The sequence below is a fragment of the Brachyistius frenatus genome, unplaced genomic scaffold, assembly GCF_029030835.1.
Source record: "Brachyistius frenatus isolate BFR_SWC_R1_liver_20210118 unplaced genomic scaffold, ASM2903083v1 Contig_167, whole genome shotgun sequence".
Taxonomy (NCBI): Eukaryota; Metazoa; Chordata; class Actinopteri; family Embiotocidae; genus Brachyistius; species Brachyistius frenatus.
Window position 1 is genome coordinate 304499 of NW_027210766.1, and position 23600 is coordinate 328098.

The window sequence follows — 23600 nt, forward strand, 5'->3', positions numbered from 1 at the left end:
AAACAAATTCAGAGGGGAACGCTTCCTCCGGTAAAAAAAAGTTTTTTGGGGGGGGATATCAGAGATCAAACTAACCCACCAACATCCGACCTCACCGACTACAAGACGTGTGCTGCTCATCCCGACCGACAGAGCGACCTGCTGCTCCATCTGTCTCCGATGTGGAGGAGCCTTTAAATTAAATCAAGGGTTTCTCTCCTCCCTCACTACCAAGCCTGTCATCTCATTCCCAACACACACACACACACACACGCAAAGACACACTCGCACAAACAGAAAGACACACACAAAAACAGAAAGACACAAGCAGAAAGACACACGCACACAAAAACAGAAAGACACACAAACAGAAAGATACACACACAAACAGAAAGATACACACACAAACAGAAAGACACACACACACAAACAGAAAGACACACACACACACAAAAACAGAAAGACACACACAAACAGAAAGACACACACAAATAGAAAGACACACACAAACAGATAGATACACACAAACAGAAAGACACACACAAACAGAAAGATACACACAAACAGAAAGACACACACAAACAGATAGATACACACAAACAGAAAGATACACACAAACAGAAAGACACACACAAACAGAAAGACACACACAAACAGAAAGACACACACAAACAGAAAGACACACAAATAGAAAGACACACACAAACAGATAGATACACACAAACAGAAAGACACACAAATAGAAAGATACACACAAACAGAAAGACACACACAAACAGAAAGATACACACACAAACAGAAAGACACACACAAACAGAAAGATACACACAAACAGAAAGATACACACACAAACAGATAGATACACACAAACAGAAAGATACACACAAACAGAAAGATACACACACAAACAGAGACATGTCGCCATTTTTGCAGAGTTTTCCCTCTGAGTCAAGACAACAGCTGGGCATGCTGTACCTTTTCCACTGGGAGAGGATATACACACACACACACACACACACACACACACTGTTGCCTCCAGTCCAAACTAAGCTTTCCAAAACTCCGCAAGACCGTGCAGAACAATTTGAACTGTGCAGCACGACTTTCCCCACAATGACTTTGGAACACACACAACGCTGCGGTTTACTGCAGAGAGCTGCGATCACACACAGCGCTGCTCGCTCTCCCTCCTCCCGCTACATAATACCTGCACGCCTCACAAGCCTGCTGTTTGTCAGCAGCTGTATTTCAGAGACATAACTCCTGTATTTAAACCGCCTCGCGGCCGACATTTTTTTTTTTTTTTTTTTTTTTTAAGCTGCTCAAAGTGCTGCGGCTGACCGGCGTTTACTTTCAGGCCTTTTTGGGGATCTTGTGTTTTCCCAAAGCTTTTTTTTTTTTTTATCATTCGTAAGGCATTTTCGCACCCATTTTTACTTTGAACGAACAGACCCCCCCCCCCCCCCGTAACTTTCAGATCGCAGAGCTGATGAACACGCAACAAAAACATCATCTGTTTATCGATCGATAATTTGCCACAAAACACAGACTTCTTTTCCATTTCTTTGAAGGTGCCAAAAAGACGAATCGTGCCCTCGTACCACCGTCAAGTGTTTTACTGTTGCTCAGCAACAACAACAAAAAATGCGCAGGTATAATTCACGGCATTAATAACTACCGCCACCTATTTAGCTCGTCCTCGGGGCTTCTCCTACCGTGAATGCTGCCACGTTTCTTTGGCTCGCGGGTTCACGCTCGCTGCCGCCGAACCGCAGTTAATGATATTTGTGACGCCGGTCAAAATGTCTGCTGTGAAAAAGGGGAACATCACGGCACATACCCGAAGGACAGGCTCAACAATACGCACACTGTTGGGAGAAGGACGAGAGAAATCAGCTTCTTGAATCATTTCTTGCTGAAGTTGATGATTTTTTATATATATATATATAACTTTTCCACCAGGTTTACACTTTATAACAAAAACTTGCATGTTAGGAGCTCGGCACCGTGAAGACTCGCCAGCAGCACTTATATCGTGATCTTTATTGCACACGTTGAACACACTGGGAGCGTCCCGGTCCGACCGCAGCCTCTCACGAGGCAGGGCCGGACACGCCCAAAACGATTCCCGACAGGATCCGGTGACAGTATAAAAAAAAAAAAAAAAAAAGAGTGAGCGATGGTAATGTTTTTTTAGTTTTTTTTCCCCTGAGGTGTGACTACGGCAGCGGTGACTCAGCGGAGCTGCAGGACCCCCGGGCAGGACGGCAACGAGACGCCGGGTCGTACAGTAAACACTCGTTACCGGGGAGACGGGAAAAAAATAAAAGAGCCGACAGCGCCGAAAACAAGAGCGCACACAAACAAGACAAGGGACGCACATAACTATGCACGCGAAACACACATTTTTTTTTGAATACGTTTTTTTTTAATTGTCCGCGGGAGCAATCGTCCCGCGGACACGCCGCCGCCGATGCTTGACGCACCCCCCCCCCCCCCCCCCCCGCTGCCCCCTCGAAAGGCTTTACGTTTCGTTTGCGACACTTCACGGGCAAGAAAACCACGAAGATGGACGCGAGAAGAGTGACGTGGACTCTCGACGGTCCCAGAGCAGCATGCGAAACGCTATGGACTCCGTCTGGGGCGCCGTGTCCGGCCACCCGAAAATTTAATTCGGCGCTTCTTGCCACAGAAATTCAAACCTGAATTTGGTTTTTGAAATGGTCGGTTTTATTTGTTTAGTCAAATCACGGCATTTGCCTCGTCAGGGCTCCGCAGCCCGCAGGACACACAACGCCCTCGATCCTTTGACCCTCAACCCTGAACTCATCTTCGGCGGCCCAATCGTCGCTTAGCAACCGTACCGAGGCACGGCGGGCGCCTGCCGAAGGCTTTGCATTTCTATTCACTGCGAGGCGACGTGCACGGGGCCACCTGTTTAAAAAGATTTGAACACTCGTTAGCTCACGCCTTTGGTCTCAGGACGTAACACTGTCACGATAAGGAAAGCAGTCACAGAGGGAATTGTGATTATTTGTATTTATCTGTTCATTTCGTGCCACTATTAACCGTCTGAAGATGAAGAGCCATTTACTGGCGTTGAACACTGTCACGTATAAATACATTTTAAAAAAAATTGCATATCTGTTTGCCTTTTAGGGCTTTTGTAAACCAAAAAGAAAAAAAACTGCAAGGGGGCAGATGTGACATAAATCATAACTTTTCTGGCTTCGAACCAAAAATGTGCCCACGAAAGCGGCGTGGTGTTAAATCCACCACGTCACTGTCAGCGGATGTTTATCGAGATAACTCGCAAAGATCAAGGTTAAATCCCATTATTTTTTTTGGAGGCATCTTTATACCTTCATTATACTAATTCGACAGGAAACAGCAGAGACATGATAGATCCCCCCCCCAAAAAAAAAAATGCCCTCGAGTGCACGAAGTTCCTTCAACCAACTAATAAATCTTCCGGCACAAACGACGACAGCCGAGTGAAACACCAGAAGCTCCTTTTTGTCGACTTCTGTGCGACGCGAGAGGACCAAAAAAGGTAAATCCGCCGCCGCGACCCGATCGGCACGTGTTGCAGCTAAAGAGGACGGGGGCTCAGCCCGGGGATCGTCTGGGTCGAGTTCTGGTGACTCAAACCGCCCGGTGACCGCCGCTGCCTCGCGTGAACATCTGAACTCCTCACGGAGTGGAAGTTTCTTCCTTTTAATTTGTCATCCATAAATATCAACCATCCTTCCAAAAAAAACAGATGGAGTCACATAACATCTGTTTAGAGGAGGGATGAAGAGAGTGTTTGGTGTCTACATTTGTTTTTTACTTTTCCTATAAATACTGTTTTTTTTTTGTTGTTGTTGTTTTTTAAGTCGTCTTGCTGTGCTGTACTCATGCAAAGGTGTTTAATCCTCCAAAAAAAAAAAAAAAAAAAAAGGCCAGTAAACACACACACACACACACACACACACACACACACACACACACACACACACACACACACACACACACACACACACACAAACCCAAAGCTGTACACACAACCCAGTTTCTCCTGGTTTCCCGGACACCAGACAGCTGTGGGGAAAGTCACTCAAGACTGCAGGAAAAAACACACACACACACACACACACACACACACACACACACACACACACACACACACACACACACACACACACACACACACAGTACAATCCCGACCCTGTCATTAAGCTGCATCTGATAACAGCTGAAAAAAAACCCACTCGAGCTGCAGCACAAAAGAGAGACAGAAGAGAGACGCTGGAGGCGAGAACGGAGGACGTCTCCTCGATAGGAGGGAAACGAGCCGATACTCCGCCATACGACGTCACTCGGCATCATTTACCAGCTACTGTTGAATGCGTTCGTTAAGACAATGACATCGTTTGCATTTTGATTTTCGAATCACAAAGAGCAGAGTTTTCCTCCCTGAACGGGCTGGAAGACAAAAAAAAAAAAAAGAAGAAGAAGAAGAAAAAAAAAAAAAAGAGTGAAAGGGTCGGCCGGCAGTTACCGACACATCGTCGTAGTAACGAGAGAGGCCGACATTACGTTTTAAGGGTTGCTTTCGCACCTCCGTTTGTTTTGGTCCGGACCAAAATAACAGGCGCGAACGGAGCAATCGGAATCACGGTTTGGACCAAAGGATCGGAATTTGACCAATTCACAGGAAGTTGAGGCAGGCAGGCGTCCCCCGTTAAAACGACAGAAGACGAAACAACAACAACAACGACGAAAACAGGAGAAATGAGCCGCCGTAGCGCGAGGGGGAGAACAGACAAAGAATTTTTACTGTCTGATGAATAAATCAAATATAAACAAGACTTTACAACTTCATTTGTGAGAGTAAATTGAGAGCTGGTAGTAATAATAATAATAGTTTAGTGGCAGCAAAGTTAGTCTGTTCGTTCATTTCAAAAGGCTACAAGCTGAACCGATAACATGCTGACATCACGCCCATCTACCAACCAATCGGTGTCAAGCACAGGGGGAGGAGCAGCCCGCCGGGACGACGGGTCGAAGGTACGTCACGCAGAGTTCCTCGTTGCACTCTTAAAATCTAAACGTGAAACCAAAAAGTAACCGGATCAAATACAAAATAATCAAATAAAATAAAACCGCGAACCTTTAGATTTTGTTTGACTTCCAAAATAATTCACTTTCAGGCTCTATTGTCATTGCAGAGCAACACACCTGATCGAAGACAAACTTGGTGAGGCGGAAAGCGTTGCAACGGTTTGCGCCTATCTGACCCTGCGAGTGTGAACATTAACCAGGAGCGACGGCTGATCTGCAGCTGATTGAGGTGCGGCCTCAGTGACGAGGCCAGGTTTGCCGACGAACGCACATTCCTCCGTTATCGTGGCGATATTTCTTCAAACCACACTTGCGCAATCTATTTTTTTTTTTTTTTTTTTGGTGGTCTTTTTGCACCGGATCCTGCGTGACTGTAAACGCGGCTGAAATCCATTCATAACTGTGAAAGTCCAGGGGGAGAAATTCTTGCGTTAAAGCCGCCGAGCCTCCGCCCAGACATCTTTGCTTTGCTTCTTTTTTTTTTTTTATATATAAGTATAAACAAGACGGCAGAACTTGTTCTTGTTCTGTTCCTCTTCAACTTCCGACTCTAAGAGACGTGAAGTGTTTTCTGCTTTGATCCTCGGTGCAGCTGACAGTGAGGGGTGGGGGGGGGAGGAGGGGGTTGTATTATTATTATTTGTGACTCGGCCATGTCCCGGAGGTAAGAGACACGCGGCCCCGCCGTCAGACGGCAACCACGAGGACGGGGCGGCGACGCGAAGCCGAGGCGCTGTGGCGAGTCCCCGCCCGCCGCCGGCTAAAAACAGCGGCGGCGCACGAGGACGCGACCGAGGGAGCAGACCGGACGGCGTAAAGCAGCTGCCGCGGGTGAAACGGGCGCATTTTCACCAGATTACGCTCAATAAATAAATACCGGTGGATGAAAAAGATGAAAAGTACCCGGACCGAATTTTGGCCTCAGCTTGAAGCGTGTGTGTTTTTTTTTTTTTCTTCTTCTTTCCCCTGCGCATTTAATTTAATCCTCCAACACAAAAGTTATATGCCTGAAGGCGTCTCCGCATTCGCTGCCGTGGCACCTGCCAGACGGGATAGAGGAGGACGTCGCTCCGCAAGGCTGACGGGGAGTCCTAACGAAAGTGGCAGCGAAACCCCCTCCGCGGCTAACGAAAAACAAAGCGGACAGAGAGACAGCTGACTCAGGGCGTCGGCGGCGAGACTGCTTACACTCGGCAGCACACCAGCGGGAAGGGCAGGAGTTTGTCTTTGTTTTGTTTTTTATTATAACAGCAGCGTTTTCTCTGACTCATACAGGTGGGAAATAAAAAAAATAAAAATGAATCTGATCTTGATAACACCTCAAAACATGAATCGGATGGAACTAACTTCGTCCGTGTGGAGTTCAAGAAGCGGTCGATGAAACGAACAGTTCGTCACCTTTCTGCTTCTTTGTTTTTTTTTTTTTTTAGCAAACTTTTAAAAAGGGAACTGCAAATTTTCTCTGTACAAAAGGTTGCAGGTTTATTTATTTTTTTATCCACGAGGGAGGCTCGCGATCGGTCGGACCCGAATCGACAGTAGAGCCGATTTCTCCAAGATACAAGATACTAAATACAGACAAGGAGGGAATAATCTCATCACGTTGTCTGTCGTGGAAATAAATGATTCGCTGCAACCTCCATTTAAAAACGAACCACATTAAATTTCAGTCTGAAACATCCAAAATGAAGGTTGTTTTTTTTTTGTGATGCATAACATGTAGTTCATGATTTCCAACATTTAGTTCATCATTTTATTTTTGCATCCTTTTAGCAATACCGTCTGGAGGTTTTGGGTGGGCAGATATTTGATGCATTTTTTTTTTTTTAAACATCATTTTGGACAATTACCATCAGTATTTATTTCAACATGCTACCACAAAAACAATAAACACTTAGGTGCTGCACCTCGGTGTTTTAATGGAAGCGAAAACCGGAAAGTCTGGGAAAATATCCATCGTCTTTTCTCTGCTGACTACTTTATACTTCCTCTAGTTCTCTACCAGTTTTTTTTTTTTTTCCCCACATTGCTTGTCAAGTGTCTTATGTTTGCGTGAACAAAACGAGTAATTTTCGGAGTCATGTTGAGTCACGTTTTTTGTTGTTGTTGTTGTTGTTGTGGCACAAACACACACCTGTACAGAGAATACTGTGAGGTGACTGCACACATTTCACAGAGACCATTATACACAGGATTGACAATGAGAAGAGGAGTTGTCAGGTCACGTCAGGGGAAATAAATCACTCCTCACAAGGTGTGTGTGTGTGTGTGTGTGCGTGCGTGTGCAACGTAATGAGGAAGCAATTTAGGGCTGAAATGAAATCCCCTTCATCTAGTTGACATGTTGGTTTCCTCGTGTCGTCCTTTAGGGCAGAGGCACAACGCAAAGTAAATACTGTCAAATGTAAATACAGCAGAATACTTTTAAAACAGATCTGTTTACTTTATCCCTTCACGAGCTACTCCTGAAGCTCTATGCATGTTGCTGTATTTTAAATTTGAGCTCTGTTTGTGTTTAATTTTGTGATTTGATCTGTTTCTTACGCATTTTATGTATTTTCTGTATTTTTTTTAAATGTTCCTTTATATGTAAAACACTGGAGGTAATGGTCTTGCTGCAAAGCACGTTGAGCTGCATTTCTTGTATGCTCAAATAAAGTTTGTTATTATTATTATTATTAACATAATGGCTCGAGGGGAGGCTGGCTGACATATTTTGATTTACATTTACAACAATTATTTATACGTTTTGAAATTACACTTCTTACTTCTTACGTTCCAGTGTGAACATTGCAATCTCTGGAACACAAGCTGCTTTTTCTCTATATTAAGAAAAGAAAATGTGGAAACAAAAATAAGTCTTTTATCTGACTCGCAGCACATTTCCCTGCAGTAGAAAGACAACAAGGGCATGTCTGTATCGCACTGTTTTGCCCATGACACAGCACACATCCCACCATGGCTCACTTTGAACCATGACAGAGCACATCAGCTGGACACTTCCTTCCTGGGCTCTGCTGACTCGGCAGAACAAATGGCCAAACTGATAACTGGATACAGACGTTAAAAGAAACACCAGGCTGACACGGAGGAGAGCAGATCTGACAGACTGCATTAAAAAAAAAAAAAAAAGATTAAAAAAGAAAAAAAAAAAAAGACCTCCCAGGATCACACCCGGTGTTTCCGGGGTCGTCGTTTCATCACACGTCGCTTTTAGGGTGGCGTGGACCTGTGCGGCCTCCAGGACGAGATGAAGGCACTGAGACATCATCCACACCGGTGGGAGCACAACACAGTTCTCTAGCAGGTTTTTTTTTTTTTTTTTATTAAACTAGCATTTAATCAGGACCGATTCACAGCCCTAATCGGACTTCTTTTTGGTTTCTAGACGTCACCGTCATGGTGTCAGCGAGCTGTTGCTGATAACACGCATCCAATAGGAGGTTGTTGTTTTTTTAGGATAAACTCAGCACAAAATGTGCGGCTAACTCACAGACTGGATATAAAAGTGTTCGTAGCTTCCAGGTCTGTAACATGAGGCCGATGCAGAAGTGCCTTAAGCTGCAATACTACCGAGTGCCACCAGAGGCCGGCTCCAAAAAGCGTCCTATAGACTCCCATTCAACTTCATTCATTAAATTCGAAATCAATACATTTTTTATCGGAGTTTTCTCGGTGTTGTTAGCTAAAGTCGCTCCTCGTTATTCGTTTTCTGGAGGCCCACCCGAAAATAAATCCCGTCATTAATCCGAAAATAAGCCTCAAAAAGACGTGTTTTTTTTTGGGGGGGGGGGCGCGTCTGTTTGATTGACAGCCCCCGTGGTGCAGTCAGGTTAGAGCAATCGGTGGGCGGGACGTGGCATCGACGGGTCTCCGATCAGATGGAGTCATTAACGGCCGTCCACAAACCGACGGGTGACGTCGCCGTTGGGTTGCAGCGACACGCAGATCCCGCAAGCAGACCGAGTTGGCCGTCAGCTTCCATTGTTCGGGGACGGGACGAGCCGGAGTCACCCGTGATGTAATCCAGCTGCTTAAAAGGAGAGGCCGCGGCGCTCATCTGCCAAAAAAAAAAGAGGCCGACGCCTTGTCGCAACGCAAGGGAGTCACCGTGTTACACCTGTTATAAACACGGGAGGAACGAGGAATGAGGAACGTCTCGGCTGAGTGACTGACAGCTTCCTGACAACGTGGTGTGAAGAGGGATGAAAAGACGACGTCGAAGGCCCGGAGGCCGATTTTGACTCGTCGTCACGTACAGCACCGACGGTCGGGTGAAGTCAGTGAATCCTCGTTCGACCACAGTTAAGCCGAAGAGTTCATTCCGGGCAGCTTGAACGGTCGGCGCACGATAAAAAAATAAAATAAAAAGCACTTTGAAAAGCGCTGCAGCGCTGCTCACCAAGGACTCGCCTCGGGCTTGTTGTGACAAGAGTCGAGGGGTAAAAAAAATAAAAAAATAAATAAAAAAGAGTTCAAGGGGAGAGCGCGGCACGTCCGGAGGGGTCGCTCTCAGAGGCGCGGCGTCTCGAGTGCGCCGACCACCCAAACATACGACTCGCGTCAAACTCTTGTGTGTGTTGACACAAAATGACGAGACGCCTTCAAACGGACTCAAAGTGTCACTTTAAACTCTCAGCTGAGCTCCGTCCGTGAAAACATCAGAGAGACGCGCGCACAATCAGGACCCGTGTTCGAACGAGAACACAACACAAACACACGCTGACGCTCAGCTGATCGAGGCCTGCAGGTTCTGTTGTCAAGACACAGACACACACACACACACACACACACACACACACACACACACACACACTAAAAACACAGCTGGGATGAGTGTAAAAGACTTCTGTTCTCACAGCTATAATGCGCTGTGACTTCCTTGTGAAGGGATGCAGGACTCAGTCCAACTCAGCAACAGCGACGCAAACAAGTCTGTTATTGGACGGTTTCCGTTGTGTATTATGTCAGATGTTTTGGATCGTCGGTCTCAGCTGCAGTGTTACCTCAGGTCATTGTATTTTCTGGGCTTTAAAAAACTTCCCGCAATTCAGACACCCACATTTATGTTCTTGTATGTGCCTTGTTTGTTTGTTTGTTGTTGTTTTTTTGGGAGGGGTTTGGGGGGGTGTTTGACGCGTAATATCTAATTGATTATGTAATTATTTTCAGAAGGACCGCCAGAACACCGGTCGGAAGGAGCTACTTTAGCTAATGAGACCATAATGACTCGTGGAAAACATTTATTGACTTCGTATTTCGTGAGAGAAGTCGATGCTTCTTGAATCTATTGGAGCCAGAAGGTGTCTTTTGGAGTCAGCCCCTAGTGGCCGTCAGCAGTGTTGCACTTTGAGGCACTTCTGCATTGAGTTCCTGAGACCGCGTCAATTTATACACGTTTCAACTCCAGGTATCCAACAAAATAAACGCAGGTGTTTGTAGTGTATTCGATATTTTACCATTATTTAAAGTTTTTTCAATAAGATGCGCAACTTTTTTTTTCCCCCCCCAATGCATGATTCATTGAACGATTTAAAGGTTGCACTCCTTTTTTTTTTTCTCCATTTTTCCAGTTTTGATCAGAAGTTTGTATATTTTGACCCTGAACTATATTAACGTTTAAATATGTCATCTGATCAATCTACCTTCCACATCGGTCATCTTTAAACTGCTGTAATAGATTAAACTGCAGAAGTCTCCCCTCGCCGTCTGCCGGACAGTTGTGCTCATCAACTGCCGAATTTCAAATTCGGTTTACGTCCGGAGGATTTATGGCGACAAAAACAGGCAAATCATGGAACCCATCTTTTACCGAAATGTTTTACGTGTGGATGACATGAGAAAGTGCTGCAGAATAAAAATCGGACTTTGCCTAACGTGCATTAAAAACTCCTGACAAAGTGTGTGTGTGTGTGTGTGTGTGTGGGGGGGGGGGGGGCAGCAAGCTGAAATGCTAGTTTACCCCCCCCCCCCAAAAAAAAAAAAAAAAAAAAAAAATCCTCCATCTGAGCAGATTAAAAGAAGCGAGCAGATTACGGCCGAGCTCGGCGCCATAAAGGGTCGCACCGCTGGACGGATTTTTTTTTTTTAATTTTTAACTGGCACTGATGTGGGAAGCTCAGCAGGACGCGAGGATTTACAGCTGCTGCTGCTGCTGCTGCTGGGGACAATGACGGTGGCAAACAAAGAGGTCGTCGTTCACGCGGTGCAAATATCTCTGAGATTTTATCCGTGCTGGAGAAATAACAAAAGGGAGGTGGGTTTCGCGGGGGTTACAGATAGGGTGGGACGTGAGCAATAACAACGAGGGATGATGAAGGAGAAGAAAGGGAAAGCAGATAGCTGTGAGTGATGACGGCTACAGAGACCAATACATGAACATGAAAAAAAACCAGAGCGAGAGAGAGAGAGAGAGAGAGAGAGAGAGAGAGAGAGAGAGAGAGAGAGAGAGAGAGAGAGAGGACGCTGTGAAACAGGAAAGCAAATAGAGAAACAGGCCACTTGGTATGGATCCAGGTCCTGGGTGCTTAAACTCTCAAGAGCATCAGTAGCAGGTCCATCACTTCACTCCTCCTCCTCCTCCTCTTCCTCTTCCTTACTGCTCCTCCCTCTCTATCCACTGCTGCGTCATTAGCATCATGGCGCAGCCCTGTTGCCAAGCTGGCTCCGCTGTCGTTGGACAAGCACACACAGCTCTATACTGCACACCAAAACACACACACACACACACACACACACACACACACACACACACACACACACACACCAAACACACACACACACACACACACACACACACACACACACAGACACTCGCACGCACAGCCCGAAGCAAACAGGTTCACTACACACCACCGCACAGCTGGCTGGAATCTGGTAATTCTGCAGAAGGAGACCACGCAGAGTGAATAATAATAATAATTATTATAAATTAAAAAAAAAGACGGGAGTAGAATGCATTTCATGTGATTCCCCGAGTCTGCGTTTTCTTTAAGCCGGGCTCCGCCCCACTCATAGCTCACGGCTTTCAAGTCTCGTTGTGGTCTGAAAATGCTGGAGTCGAACGCTGGTTTCGATATGAAGCCCCCGACGATGGCGGCGGTGGCCGAGCTGGCAAAAGGCCATACCAACAGTCGTAGCGACGCTAGACAATGTGCAAAGCGGGAAAAGTTGCCTAAATATCCTGCAGTGGCAACAACACCATGTTGCTCTGTAAGGTTAATTGGCTAATTTCAGCGCACAACACACGTCAGATCAATGCTGATTGGTTAAAGGCTTCTCCGAGAGCTTTAAAATCAACCCGAGGCCCAATAGGATGCAACAAACGGAAACAATCCCCCAAATGGAGCGCGGAAGGACTTGTATATTCCCACGTTAAATTTGGCTCCGCTCACACCGCGCAAGGTCCCCCCCACCCCACCCCCCAACCATTTCACAAACATGCCGACTCAGCAGGTTGTAACTGCTAGACTCCACCCCTCTCACCCAAAATTAGCTGCAAGAAGCTCTTTAAATTGCAAAAGTTTAAATACCAGGATTTGTACGCTTGGCCTTTGGTAACGGACTGCCACTGTTAAAAAAAAACACAAGAACCGATTTATCAGAATGATTCAGCCGCGTCTTTCTGTAGTAAACAGATTTTTACCATCATTAAAATTGGTTTTGTGGTGACCTCGCTGGAATTTTTCGGCTTAACCCAATTACAGCGTCACCACGACCGCAGCAGACATCACATAAAGGACTTAATTCCACCCGTTAAATCCCAGACTTAAACCGTGTCCTGAGCAACGGCGTAAACACAGGATACTGACAGATTCAGTAAAACATATATATATATATATATATATATATATATATATATAATGTGACAGAAATTAACTTTAGTTTTTTTTACCAGAGTTAAACAAACAAACAAACAAAAAAAAAACGAAGTCAGTAGTGATATGATTATGATCACTAAACAGTATTTGTTCATTTTCTGCCATCAGGATTAGGGTTACAGTTCAGCAGCCTTTTTTATCGAAGCTTAATCCACAACTGGATCAACTGAATAAAAACCCAAATCCTTCAGAATCTCTGGGGTTTGAGGTTCAAAAGTATTTAGGTTTAAATTTTTGAAAATTTCAAGTAAGTAAATGCCAAAACAAATACTCAAATAATGCTTAAAAACTACAGCTTAAAGATGATTTTCCAGAAGTTCAAGTTGCGTCTGAAGGGACACAGACATGCAACTCAAAAACAAAACAAAAAAAAAAAAAAAAACGTGAAAATGAAACCAGTTATAAAAAAAAACATCCGTTAGGTTTTACCAACAGTTTTACATCCAGTTCTCGCTTTCTCCTGGTCTGGGATTAACATTTAACACACGGGGAACCTGACGAGGATCCAAAGTTCTCTTCCGAGCCGAGGTGACCGGTTCAGACCAGAAAAAAAAAAAAAAAAAAAACGGACCCTGAAGTTCACCCGGTGTGCAAACACAAACGGATGTAAACATGTCCACTAACTAAGGAGGTGTGTTTTGCGTGTGTTAAACGTGTTGGTGTGCTTGCGAGTTCTCCAAGGTTATCTAATCCAGAGTATTAGCACCAGCTTCGGAGGAAGGTCACAGAAGCTCCTCTGTGGTTTTCTTTGTGGCTGCCATTCAAACTGGAAATCACACGGTCTGTTCCATCTCTCCCGTATCCTGGTGCAGTGAATGAAAGAGACCAGTTATTGATCGGGTAAACCCAGAGAGAGAGAGAGAGACCGGCAGCACGGCCAGAATCTTAAAGAGATGGGAGGTTTACTTGAAGTATTTCGCGGTCGGAAATCTGAGTCTTAAGAGGCCTTTCGTAAGACCGTTATGCACCGACCCGGAGATCCGTTCCACAGCTGATCCACTCGCCACTACAGCTCATATACAAAGTTAGGCGTTCAAATTATCGCTGTCTTTTTTTATTCGTAAAGCCCCCAATGGTCACCTGCCATCATATATCGCTTCCTTATTCAAACTGGCCCAACAGTCGTTCTTATTGGCTGATGCTTGCGTGCAAACATGAATATTTGTTCTTATATTTTGCAACAACGACTTCGGTCTTGAGTCTTTGGGTCTTTGGTTCTTTGGTCTTTGGGTCTTTGGTTCTTTGGTCTTTGGTCTTTGGTCGTTGGTCCTTGGTTCTTGGGTCTTTGGGTCTTTGGTTCTTGGGTCTTGGGTCCTGGGTCTTTGGGTCTTTGGTCCTTGGGTCCTTGGTCTTTGGGTCTTTGGTCCTTGGTCTTTGAGTCTTTGGGTCTTTGATGACCGTACTGCTGCTCATCACTTGCTGCTGCACCTCCAATATTATAGGTCGCTGTCTGTCTGCTCAGGCTGACTATTTTGGGTGGGCTACTTTTACCACTTCTGATAATATATATATTTTTTTATTATTATTAATTCTTCCATGTCGGTCTAATGCATGTAAAGATTTTCTCGGGGTTCAATTTCAAGTTAGAGACCTTAATCAGACTCGATAATGTGACAGAAAGCTTTACACGTGATTTGCACATTTACACAAATACTTTTTTTGAAAATAAAAGTCTAAAAACAAACACCAGGGGGTCCGAAGTGAAATCTGTCACCAGAAATACATAATTTTTTTTCCTCTGAGTTCCACCTGTTGATATTAAATCTTGTGCTTCTCCGCAGACACACAAGCTGCTGCAGACAGGTGTGTGACGGGTAACAACAGGGTGCAGACACTGGCAGGGGGACTCAACTGAGACGATCGGTCGGGAGGACGAGCTCAAGACACCAACCAAAGAAACGTACGGTAAATGTTTGACATTAGACGTTATTAAAGACGTGACAAAACATCCACGGAAACGCATTAATATCGGACTGCAGTTTATCCACGTTACTCGCGCTCGTCTCACATCTCGAAGACTAAAGCTCACAAATGTAAAGCACTTAAAATGTCGCCAGAGGGAAGGCGCATCTCCTGCCTTAATGGGCCACATTATGTGCAGCACAATATCCTGTCGAGACACCGTATTCCCCTGTGGGGCCGACGGAACCGGCCTCTCAGGCGGCGCAGCTCTCGAAGTGATGTCAGCGATTCAGCTGCACCTTGGAGGGTTTTTAGGATGCCTCACCGTTTGAGCACCTCGCAGGGACTAAATCGTCTGTCCGGGCTTTGATGATGTCATCCGGCCCCGTCCGAGACACACAAACGAAAAGGCCGCTACTCGCCAGTCCATTCTCGTTTTTTGGTAGTTTTTTTTTAATGTTCAAAGCACCTTTGGCTCGCCGTGCCACCACGATTCAGTTCAGTGAAGAAAAAAAAAAAAAAAGCCCGGAGCGAGTACAGCACATGACACTCAACCGGGTCAGTCTGCTTTTTTTTTTTTTTTTTTTTTTTTGTCCCTAGAAAACAGCCCATTTTCTGTGATGGAAGTGAGAAGTACTGACATTACCGACCTCTACAAAAAAAAAACCATAAAACCCACACAGTAAACGGTAATAAGCAAGTAGCCGGGAAAAGGAGCTGGTATATGAGGAAATAAAGCCGCTCGATGGTTCCCCGAAGGCAGCGGCAAGTCCCTTCGTCCCGAGTCTGAGAAACACAAGCCGAGACACTTTTCACAAACGCTTACAGCTGAGCTGACTGAAACCCCGGGAGAGGCCTGACACAGTGCAGGAGAGGCGGCGGGTGGGCGGTGGGGAGAAGGGGAGGGGGGGGTCATGCTAGGTTCATGAGGCATCTGTGATCGAGCACTGAAGTGGAATTAACGGAGCAGGCCGGAATATGCACGACTGGTGTTGGTGGTTGGGAACTAACCTGGAAGAAGGGGGTGGAAAACAAAAAAAAAACAAAAAAAGAAGAGGGATGAGTACAAATCCAAACCCTTGTTTTGGTTTGTTTACTGCTGGTTTTGTTTTTGTTTAGTTCCTGCGGCACTGCGAACTGAACATGGCACAAAATCTGTCAGATGTAATTCGCACTGGGGACACTGACACCCCGAGAAGTGGAGCGTTTGTCACACGGGTGGCTGTTTGAGCATTTTTATTTGGAAAGAAATGATGTAAATGAAAGACGATCAAGATTATCTTCAACACCATCACAGTGCATTCAGTCCTCACCAAGCGGCGACCAAACAGCGACGTCACCCGTCAGTTTGTTGAACGGCCGTTATGAAGCCTCCAGTTCGGATTCTGTCCGGCGCCATCTTTGGCGTGGTTTTGGAGCAGGAAGTGACCATATTTGGAACGAGCTGGTGGGGAGGAGCCAGCGGTGGATCTGACTGAAAACCTGACGATACTACGTCCAGCCCACCGATAGCTGTGACCTGACTGCACCACAGGCCTGTCAATCAAACAAGACACGCCCCCCAAAACACATCTTTTTTAGGCTTATTTTGTCATTAATAATGGGATTTATTTTCAGATGGACCTCCAGAAAAGAAGAAAACAAGGAGTGACTTCAGCGAACAACACTGAGACAACTGGCGGAGAAATTTTATTGACTGAGAATTTCATGAGAGAAGTTGAATGGAAGTCTATAGAGCCGGAGGCTTTTTGGAGCTGACCTCTAGTGGCACTCAGTGGTATTGCAGTTTAAGGAACTTCCGCATGGGCCTCATTTTTGAGACTCGGAAGCTACGAACACTTTTATATCCAGCCAACGTCCTCGCTCAGTCCTGCCTCCTTGATAGCCCCGCCACACCTCCGCATGGAGGCCATCAAAATGGATTCAGCAGCTGAAACCACAGCTTGGAAAGGTGCCTGCTGACTTGAGAGAGACCGAGAGAGAGAGAGAGAGACACGCCCTGAGACGGACAGGACACACAGACAAGGAGACCGCTCTGCAAAACAACAACTGCGATCAGGAGGTGTCCATCTATCACGCGACTCGTTCCACTAGAAATATTATGCGCATGAATCATGAAACCCACTCGATTTAGCCCCCGGCAACAGCCACCGGTGACGTTCAAGCTTTTACGTTCCAGTTTGGAGGAGGACATCACAGGCCGAGACGGCCTTTTAAAAGGGGTCGTAATGCAGCCGGAAGCTTCCTTCCAACAATAATGTATTAAAACACCTTGCCAGTGTGTTCGAAAACGAGATGCGATACCAGCTGTTGCTATGGTGACGGTTTTCAATTTTGTTCCAGAAAAGAAAACACTTTCCGACGGGTCCCGTGTTGTGGCCCTGAACTGAACAGCGTTCAGCTGCAGCGTTGTTCCTCTGTAGCCTCGACTGGTCTGCCAACCTATGTGGTAACACAACAATCGTCCTGTTTGTTATCGAAACACGAGAAGGTATGTGCAGGGAAAACACACACACACACACACACACACGGACACACACACGCGCGCACACACACGCACACACACCCCAAACCTCCATTTATGGCAAATGAATCCATCACCCTCTTTCTCTCGCGCCGTCTCAGACTAAATAGTTTCCACTTTAGTTGCCAAGTGATCAGCTCGGCCTGTGTCGAGGAGACCGGCTGCGTCGGGCCGACGAACAATGTGAGGAGACCCGCTGAAAAAAAACAACAAAAAAAAAAAGGTCCAGATCCCAAACCTTCCCTCTGTTCAGACTGCAGGCGGATCGGATTTGTTTCTCAGATAAAGATCTTTAGGACAAGACTGTCCGCGGTCGGCGAATCGGATTTGATGTGTCCGGGCAAAGTTTTTTCGCCGTCTGTCCTGGGATCCTGTTAAAGATCCAATCTGAGCGACCAGACCGTCCGAACTGAGCAAATCTGTTGAAATTTGACTGGAATCGCATTTCAAAACCAGCTCCAAATGTGGACTGGATGCAGTCTGAATCGGGGATTGGACATGATTTTTAGAATATTTGAATAGCACGTGCGGCTATCGTCGTTCCTTATCCCCCCCGTTGTTTTTACCTGCGCCGGGTCACAATCCCGTCAGAAGGTGGCGGTAACGCACCCAAAGAAAGCTGTCGGCGACTTTCGACAACGTAAGGAGAAGAAGAGCACGTCGCCAACCGGGTAAAACTGCGCGACGATGCGAACGGCGGAAACGCGCAGAGACGGGTGGACAACGAGAGGTGCGGTCAAACTCTGCAGAAAAAGCCAGACGCAACAATCGCCGACACGGAGAGAAACCTTTTTCCGTCTTTGCAGCGGCGCTGACGGACAGTAAAAAGACGACCGGATGCTTTTTTTTTTTAATTCTGAAGAGTTTAAGAACAGCACAACTTTTCTCCTTGTTGCGAGGCCCCAGATCGGCGTCTCTCTCCGGCCTCCCCCGGTAAACCCCTTCATCTGAGCTGTCGCCTGGCCACGTCTAATTGAACCCTGCTCCGTAAAACTCAACGCCACAAACAACCTCTGCCCGGGCCGCATTTTCACCGCCAGCATCTCTCTCAGGCATGAGCGAAAAAAACAACAAAAAAAACAACCCGACCAGACACAAACACGGCGAGACGGCGAGAGCCGAGATTTGCCGTATGTAGGGCGCCGAGGCCGGACGGTTGTTTTTTTTTATGGCCCACATGGAGCAAAAAAAAAAAAAAGCAGCATATCACAATGTGAAATCGGAGCTTTGGTAAACAATAAGTCCTTACAGTTATGGCAGGATAACGGGCCAGCGGTGTTTGGGCTCTGAAAAGGACTGCTGATGTAATCACGTTTTTTTTTTTCAGGCAGGGGGGAGGAGGGGGTGAGGGGCGGGGAGGGAGGTCAGATAAAAACTCTGCCCCAGATTGAACTCCAAAATAACAGCACAATCAATCACAGAGGAAGAATGCGTTCCAGCTCCGAAACAATAATGTGAGAACATTATTTTTGTTTTACTGCTGCAGAGCAAACACTGAGGAAAAAAAAAAAAAAAAAAGAGGAAAATTCCTCCTTCAACAAACGACATTATTACGAACGTACAATGAAACGGGGGGGGGGGGGGGAATTCAACAACAAGCTTATCTGTGGTTTTTCGCCGTTTTCCCACTTGATTTAAATTCATTATTCGTGTAATAAAACCGGTCAGTGTTCAGCCCTGCTCAGACATTTGACAACAGGTCGTATCTCTAAATCGCTCATAGTCTTTCAAATTAAAAGAGATTTAAAATCAGAAAAAAAAACAAAAAAAAACATAAAACTAGACAGACATTTCTTAAAGAACAGGCAAAAGCAAGACCTGCGGTCAAACAAAAGCAGCACCTCTGCGAGGAGAGAGAGCGTTTCAGTGGGTGGAAAATGGCTCGTTAATTGAGGATAAAAAAAAATAAAAAAATAAAAAAAAGCACGAGAGCGGTAATGTACTTTTTTTTGGGGATCTAAAACAGAAAGCAGATCATAAAGCTGCTTAAACCTGTGTGGGTGCGTGGAAAACCTTTCCCCACAACCCCCCCCCCCCCCCAAACCACCACCACCTCCATTTCATTTCCGACTCTTTAGAAAGATAGATGGATAGATGGATAGATAGATAGATGGATAGATGGATAGATAGATAGATAGATAGATAGATAGATAGATAGATAGATAGATAGATAGATAGATAGATAGATAGATAGATAGATAGATAGATAGATAGATAGATAGATAGATAGATAGATAGATAGATAGATAGATAGTTACTTTAATAATCCCAAGGGGAAATTCTTTACCTTGAAGTTGCTGCAGTTGACCCAGGAGCTGGCGATGCCGTCGACCATCTTGTCCAGCGCCGTCTGGTCCTGCTCCAGGTCGTGGGACTTCTCCTTGTCCAGGATGTAGTCGATGATCTCCTGGCCCACCTGCAGCCGCCGGCCCATGTCCTTCTGCAGGACCTGGGCCAGGCAGTTCTCCATGCTGGGCTCCATCATCCAGATCACCGCCCCCCCCTTCCTCTGGGCTTCCTCAGTCTGCCCGACCGACTAACTGACTGAACGCACGATCGACCGGCTACGAGCGCTCCTTCACCGCTCGGAGAGCTGCGGGAGTGACAGCTGGAACAAAAAGGGGAGTTCCTCTCCTCACCCGGAAAAGGGAGGGATAAAAGAAAAAAAGAAAAGGAAGAGGCCGGTGTACACGGTTGTATTTTTATCCCTCGGGACAAGCCCCCCACCCCCCTTTTTTTTTTTGTTTTTTTTTTTTTTGTTCTTCTTCCTCTTCTTCTTCTTGTTCTTGTGCCAAATGCTAGCCGGCTAGCAGGCTAGTGGCCGTGCCCTCGGGAGAGATGGAGCGGGGGGGGCTTTGGGGAATGGCAGCAATGCAGCATGTGTGTTTGTCTGGACAGCAGCTGAGGAAAGTTTACTACTCCCTCCCACTTTTCTTTTTTTAATTTTCCTCCCCTTCTTCTTCTTCTTCTTCTTCTCTTGGAGGATTTGGAGCCAAAAACCCGCTACAGCCGGAGGTGGTGTAAGAAGAGGTGTTTGTTTTTTTTGGCCAGCAGCAGGCGAATGGAGCCGGATGGATGGAGAGGACGAAGCTCAGAGCTCCATGTCTTGTAGTCGAGTCCGCTCGGGGTTGCCCTGGAGCAGCAAAAGAATAAAAAAAATAAAAAATAAAAAAAAAAAAAAAAGACAGCAGAACAGTCGATTCAGGAGGAAATCTTTAACTTTAAAATCAGAAAAAAATATTGTTGATTTGTCTCTAGATTACGAAAACGCTGTTAAAATTCAACACACCGCTTTTCATTTCAGACTATTACTGACTTTATCTTTCGGGCTGCTGATCAATTGTGTCAGAAAATAATAAACACGTCCGGTTTAGTTATGCCCCAGTTCCCCCCAGTGATCCATTTAGACTGCCAACAACACAAAAGCGGCACATCTCTTATTTCTACGGCTGAAAGCAGATCATGTTTGGGGCAGTTATTCAAATAATTGCGTATTTATAATTATGTATTTGTTGGATTGATTGATCGAATCACAAACTTGTAACTCAAGTTACAAGTTAAAGGAAGACAACTTCTTGTTGCCTCGGTGGACACAGCGGAGACTGGACATAAAAGCGTTCGTAGCTTCCGCCTCTGAAAAATGAGGCCTGTGCAGAAGTGCCTTAAAGCTGCAATACCACCGAGTGCCACTAGAGGTCGGCTCCAAAAAGCCTCCGTAGACTCCCATTCAACTTCTCTCATGAAATTTGAAGTCAGTAAATAGTTATGTCGGTGTTGTCAGCTAAAGTCACTCCTTCTTATTAGTTTTCCGGCGGTCCGTCCGAAAAATAATCGACATCCAGTGGAGAGTGATTCCAGAAGAGCAAACACAGCAAAATAATTGGACGTGAATAAAACATATACCCTCTACGTTTCTGTCGTCTCTATTGTCTGGCATGCACTGGTCTCAAAGTAGTTTTTAAATTATTATCGGCCCGTCAATCATATGTAAAGCACTTTGGACCGCACCAAAAATGCACAAAAAGCACTCTATAAATAAAGTTTGATTGATTTAATTGATCGATTTGGGGTGTCCAAATTATTTTGACCATCGTAAATGTCACCAGTACGTCCGGACTGAGTGTTAAGCCACTATATAGCGCAACAGCCAGACGGTTTAGCGATCAATTTAGATGCAAGACTTTTAAAAGAAATGTAAAAGTAACTTTGACTCCATCCGCCGCCGACATCTTTAAGGTCCTGGAAACTCCGTGGTCGGCTTCAGCAGCAGCTCCAAATAAACGAGAGAAGAAGGACGTCGCCGCATCTTATTTTGCCGCAATCGCATGCTGACGAGGTTCCTTCTCGTCAAATTCACCCTCCCGGCTTTTTCGAGTGTGACGACAAGATTATCAGCCAGGCAGGAACGCTCAAACAAGCCTCTATCAGGCGATAATAAAAAAATAAAAAAAACTGCATGTCTAGTTGCAGCCAGATACGAGCCGGGAATCACTGGACTATGACCGCCGTGGTGACACATTGTGTGAAGTACTTTCGCCCCATTGCCTCTCTTGCCAAGTAGGTTATGTTTTCAGTGCGGGTTTGTTTGTCTGTTTGTCAGCGGGGTTATTAAATACCGGCCCGATTCTAATGAAACGTGGTGGTCCGAGGACGATCCCGTTAAAAGGTTGAAACGATTCACGATTGTTTTTTTTTACATTTATCAAAAATGCCAGATCGGGCTTTTTGGACCTGTAAATGTCACGCGTCTTAAAAATCCAGTAGATGTCAGTGAGGTTCAACAGAAGAAAAACATAGGCCATCATCCAAAAAACAAATAACCCACAGAGACAGGATAAAGACAACACAATCAATCAAACAGACTGTGTCAGTGTGCAAATGTAAATGACGTGTATGTATTGACAGTGATGTGGTTGTTAGTTGATGTTGAAAAAGTTGCAGTGCATTTCAGCAGCGCTGTATATTAAATATGTTATTACCAAGCTCGTTAATACAAGATTCAATATGTTACAGCGTGTCGTTAAAACACCCTGTAATTTCTTCAAATTTGAACATTTCCTCTGTTTACACCGGAGAAACCGGAAGAAATATTCAGATCCTTTACTTCTCTAAAAGTACCAATATAGCAAAGTAAAGTAAAGTATCCTGCCTAAAAAAAAACCACCACTTAAATAAAAGTATAGAAATATAAGCAGCAAAATGTAGTTGAAGTATTACAGTAAAGGTTCGGCTTTGGTCCCTCTGACTGATTTATCATATGTATGACATCATTAGGTTATTAATAGTGAAGCATCAGTGTGTCAGCACCATGTTAGCTGCTTTGAACTATTTTAAATCCAATTTTATATCCACAAATCTGTTTTTTTTTTTTTATGGTTACAAAGCCCATGTGAGAAGTTTAACGGGTTTGGTGGAGCTGTTACTTCATCGACATCGGAAAAATGACCTTAACCACACACTGAGGACGAACGGCTTGGAAACCACCCGTTTAATATTTATCAGTGTGCTGCATTTTAATATCCACCGAGTCAAATCTTCATCCGATACGTAATTAAAGCTGTCAGATAAATGTAGAGCAGCATTATTATTAACGTGTTATTATTATTATTAACGCAGTATTAACACAATAAGAACAAAGTTATTTAGTGTTCGTTATTTGACGATAAAAAAAAAATATGCAAACCGACGTCGCAAACTTATATTGAAATCAAGCAGAATTTTGTCCCCGAACCTGATTTTTAAAGCAAAACCTATGAAGAAATCAAAAATGTTTAGTTGCATGATTGAAAAAAAAAAAAAAAAAAAAAAAAGGAAACTTTCCTTCTGGTCCTTGAAATTAAAGTTTTAGGATTTAAAAACAGATTTTTCACCTATTTCAGATGAATGAAGAACATCTATATTTTATGAAATGTAAAATGTACTCTGATTACTCTGGATTTTTTTTTTTTTTAAATTTTGTGGGGTGGGGGGGGGCAGTAACGCTGTCTTGTAAGCCCTGTTTGGGGTTGGGCATGTTGTTTTCTGCATGACATAATAACAAAATAATCAAATTAAATCATGTAGTAGAATTTAAAAAAAAAATTAAAAAATATATATATATATATATTTTGAGGAGGGCAAGAATAAAGTAGCATTGAATGGAAATACTCAAGCATCGAGCGAGTACCTACCGTTTTGGACGTAAGTACTCGAGTACATGTACTCCCGTT

At 44.9% G+C, this 23600-nt stretch overlaps 1 protein-coding gene across 1 annotated transcript in view; it reads right to left on the bottom strand.

The window, feature by feature from the left end:
* clasp1a (cytoplasmic linker associated protein 1a) overlaps positions 1–23600 on the bottom strand; it is an 83931-nt gene that overhangs the window by 59707 nt on the left and 624 nt on the right. The window contains exon 2 of the mRNA XM_069717044.1: positions 19679–20524. Within this exon, the coding sequence (XP_069573145.1) occupies positions 19679–19876 (198 nt within the window). The 5' untranslated portion in view covers positions 19877–20524. The remainder of the gene's footprint in view (positions 1–19678; positions 20525–23600) is intronic.